This window comes from Sycon ciliatum, chromosome 8 (assembly GCF_964019385.1).
Source record: "Sycon ciliatum chromosome 8, ocSycCili1.1, whole genome shotgun sequence".
NCBI classification, from domain to species: domain Eukaryota; kingdom Metazoa; phylum Porifera; class Calcarea; order Leucosolenida; family Sycettidae; genus Sycon; species Sycon ciliatum.
In genome coordinates this window covers 25248747-25253177 of record NC_088650.1, presented here as the reverse complement: position 1 = coordinate 25253177, position 4431 = coordinate 25248747, and the positions used below count along the sequence as shown (strand labels likewise).

The 4431-nt window shown below is 49.4% G+C and overlaps 1 protein-coding gene across 1 annotated transcript in view; it reads left to right on the top strand.

The window, feature by feature from the left end:
- The first annotated feature begins 1218 nt into the window (after nt 1-1218).
- Nucleotides 1219-4431, top strand: part of LOC135822466 (uncharacterized) — an 8784-nt gene continuing 5571 nt past the window's right edge. Inside the window, exons 1-2 of the mRNA XM_065335239.1 lie at nt 1219-1776; nt 4025-4211. Of these exons, the coding sequence (XP_065191311.1) occupies nt 4109-4211 (103 nt within the window). The 5' untranslated portion in view covers nt 1219-1776; nt 4025-4108. The remainder of the gene's footprint in view (nt 1777-4024; nt 4212-4431) is intronic.

Below are 4431 nucleotides of genomic sequence, written 5' to 3'. Positions count from 1 at the left end.
ATTTTGTATTGTAAACATGTATGCTGTACGAAACCACCGAGTACTGACCATGCTGACTGTAATAACACGCAGGCGGCTTCAACGGGATTAGAATTTCCCGACCCCAGTCATCTGATGCTCCCATACAATGAGATGCTGAGCACTCGAGTGTGAGCTGGCTCGTGTCGACGGTCGGCCAAGCATCCGTGCCGCTCATGTCGGGTCGTATGTGAAGCTTCTGTAGGCTTCTCCGAGGTCTCTCGAGACTTTGCCCTGCATCACACAGTGGAAATTGATGCCGCAGACGATGTGTATACGATACGTTGAATAGCTAGCTAGCACTTGTGTCGCAGAGCCGACAGTCCTCCACGCTCCTTACCTCCACAGCACAAGTGAGCCCGTGTACCTGAAATTTCTCCTGCGGCAGTCAAAGAACCGAGAGACGTTCTACAAGAACGTAACGGGAAAGAAGGTCAGTGAAGAATGACATGACTGTCTGAGTGAAGCGAAGTTCCTTTACTCTATGAGAAAAGATCATTGCAAGGGGGCATTGGAGCGAGCCGCATTCAAACTAAGAAGACGGCAAATGAGTGTTATGGGAGTGCCGCGTGCAGTGTAGAAGGATCTACCCGTGGATCTGGGAGAACTGGACGATGCTAGCTAACGGGAGTCTGGTGTGAACTTTGACCCCGGAGTGGTAAAGTTACGATCGCCCAGGCTAGGCGAGAGATCCTGCACTTTATACTGCGACAAATGAGAACCTTATACATACTGTAGATGTCTACTATTAGCACTCAGCTGGTGGAGCATCATTTCACTTCAAAGTTTAGTTCAAGTAACAACTGGCTCAAGTGGACATACATGACTTGTACATATAGATCTACTACACACACTTGCGTCGCGTAGATCTAGTACTCACTGACTCAGTCCAAGGCCAAGGGCAAGGAACGTCGGGATACGCACTCCCAGGTGCGCAAGCATTCGCATAGAGTGCGAATGGTGCGCGTGCGCGCGTCCGAGCGTGAGCGCGTGCGCATTGCATGGCGCGCGGTGGCATGAAGGAGATGGCCTCCTCTTCAGGATTCAAGTAGCTCAGGTGCTACAGTGCTGGTGTATATCGGCTCTACTCTAACTTCGTCTAAGCCGACGACGCAGACGACCACCGATACTGAACACACGCATATAGCGTACGAATGCTACATGTATGCTACTTGGAAGCATCCTCGCGGAAGAAGCGCGAGGTCTAGCTTGGGTGTTGCCACCAGGATCCAGGCCGAATGCCTCTCTCCGATAGGAGAGCATGACGTGGGAAGCAGCAGAGTCCACCTCGATACAGACCGGCCAAACGATGGTGTGGTGTGCCTTATCTTCGCTCTCAACGCACAGGGCAGCAGCCGCCGTTAGTACAGCTACAGGTGTCCTAGCTGGGTAGCTGAAGTGGATGCCTGAAAATAGCCTTGCTGGCGTGACTGCACGTTCTGCCGTTATACAGAGCCACAGTGCAACAAGAGTCACTTCGTCGACGAAGAAAGGGTTGGATGGAAGCTTCCTCGCCCTTTCCCCTATGCTACTCCCATGCGCGTGGCAGTCTTTGCAGGGGATTGGCCCGTCGTTGACAACCTTCCAGATTTCCTGTCAGGCCAGGCGGAAGTGGCCACTTTGACGATCTGATCGTCCCATAATTGAGATTTGAGTGAGTGTCCCCGCTGATTCGACCGTCTTTTGTGTCTCGACTTTCTGGGACGGAAAGAAGAGGGAGGACGATTTGCGGGTGTCGTCTCCTCGAGGCGGGTACCAGTAAGTCTTCCTGTGATGTCTGTTGGTGTGAAATACATGTACTTGATCTCGATGCGTGTTTGTGTAAAGTGATCAGCGTTCTGGCGGGTTGTGAGCACCTAGAAACTTGTAATTTCCTAGAGTTGAACGTGCTAGAATGCATACTCACTGACACCGTGTACATTTTACTCTCAACAGCCGTGCTGATACGCTGCATTTTCTTTGGCCAAACTCATCGACGGAATGCTCAGTCGACACAGTCAGGGAGATGATGCTAGCACTGCAGGATCCTTTGCAAAAGCAACAAAACGGTTTTGTGCCGTGTCGTGTGCTGTCGCTGCTGTTATCCTCTTGTTCTTGTAAACGCCTACCCCATCCGGGAAAATCACCCAAGTGCACCGTGTAGATTGCATTCCTTTGCGACGTGTAATGATGCCAAGGAGGACCGACCCCCAGCCGCCAAAAGGACAACCAAAACCTCCCTTGGCGAGCATAATTGGACAGACTTTAGGAAGGCCATTGACATCAAGAGGCGGGAGCAGCCTTCAGCATGAAATCCGATCAGACCTAACCAGTGCTGTCAAAGCCGACTGGTGAATGGGTTCCAGAGAGGAGCCGAGACTGGCACAGGCAATGAGGCATACCGTAGGCTTGCTGATGTGAACTGGAGAGTGGTTGTATGGGGCAATGGGCCATAGAGCATCGATTGGTTTTCTTGCGCTGTCACATGCTGCCGCTATTCACTGCCCTCCAGGACTGATCTGCGGTTTGTTGTTGCAAATTGACGTTCACGGGAGGGGTTTGTGTAGGAGGACCAAGTTGAAACTCTATGTGAGCGGCAAGGCAAGCTGTCATGTTGTACCTATTTTAAAAGCACTGTTAACAACATGCTTACTGGTCCCTTTGATCAGAGTATCCTGTGATGGATCATGTCAGGAGTCTGTGAAGGGACATAACAAGGAGGCTTGCTTCATCTCCCAGGCCTGCAATGTCAGTTCCAGTGCTATTCAGCAGCATAGGCTTCTTGTGTGCTATTGCCTGGCTGCAGGGTACCTAGTATGCTATAGGGCATTTTACAATTTTTCACAAACATAGATACATGAACCTGCACGAGTGTTACTTACATCCAGACTTCTAGCGTCCTCCCAAGCTAGAATTTGAATGCACAAGCTCCTCCAAACTTCAGCAGAACTCTTGCAATGCAACATGTTGATGTGTACACACTTTGTTCAACATAATAATTATTATGAGTCTTACCCCCCCCCCCCCCCATCCCATGGTTTATCAGCTCAAAACCGCTAAGGGCAAGGTCTTTCAGAATCCTAAAACTTGCCTGAAATACTGAAATATAGACTATGCTTCTAGCAAAGAGAACTTTATGCATAAGCAGAATTGTAAAGTGAAGGCAACCACAGTGAGGTCGCCCAGAGCTAGAAGCCTCTGTCAACTATTAGAAGACCGTGTCAAAAATTGCAAAAGCTGTTCTTCTAACATTGAAATGCACTATAAAACAGAGAGGTTCCAGGCTGTCCAAGAGAGCACTCAATACCGAGAGGTAGAGCTGGTTCAAACAAAACAGATGATCGCTTAGTGCGTGAAACTCGGAGTAAAAACACTTTCTCTGTCCTCCTATTGTTTGAAATGCACTATATTATAATAGTAACTCTAGATGAGAAACTGATAGCATAGTATTACAACGTGCGCTGACCTTTCAACTTGATAATCAGTATAATCCGCTACATGTGGAGACAGCTGCGCCAGTGGCCGCTACAATGACAGCGGTGAAATTGCGGAATCAGCATTCGGCAGCATGCTGGCACGGTGACCAGGTGACTGGAGAGCTGTGAGCTACTATTATGGAACTATGGCACACAAACACCAGAGTGCAGTACACCAGCAGGACCGCCGGAAGCAGTTTGTGATTGGTCCGGTAGTATTGTGGCCTTTCATACAGTTTGTGTATCGATATGGTGGGTATACACACACACACACACACACACACACACACACACACACACACACACACACACACACACACATACATGCCCTCCACAGTAATAAACACATGTTGGTGGCCAAAACGTTGGTCCGGGTATAACCTGACCAACCGGACCGGTTCCAGCTGGCCTGACTAGGTGTTTCACTCTACGCCAATCCCAATACCATTGGCCAGACACTTGCCATTTGCCGGCAAACCAGGCAGCAAGCCGGTGAATTTTGTGCATTCCGCATCTAACTCTTCTCCGTATATATTTTATTGTATCTGCAGATATTGTCCGTATCAACAAAAAGTCATCAGCCAACCAGCCACTCTTAGCAGCGGTGGGTACAAACTCGCCAAGTACCACTTGCAATGATGCTCTTCTCGTGTGCAACTGAAAGCATGGACGATGAGTCCATGCTGATGAGGAAACTCGCCTGCTTGTCGCATGGTCGCTTCGGCAAGAAGAACAAAGGTAAAGAATGTGCGTGTTCTGTTTCCGGCACGTGTCCCAATGTTTGGAAGAAACAAACTCCCTGCAACGCACCTCCAGGAGAGCTGTATCACCCTAAACACATGCATGTGACTCACTGGACAGTTTTATGACGGTATGTTCCCAAGTTAGAGAAGGTCCCTCCCTCCCTCTCTCTCTAGCTCTCTCTCTCTCTCCCTCTCTCTCTCTCTAGCTCTCTCTC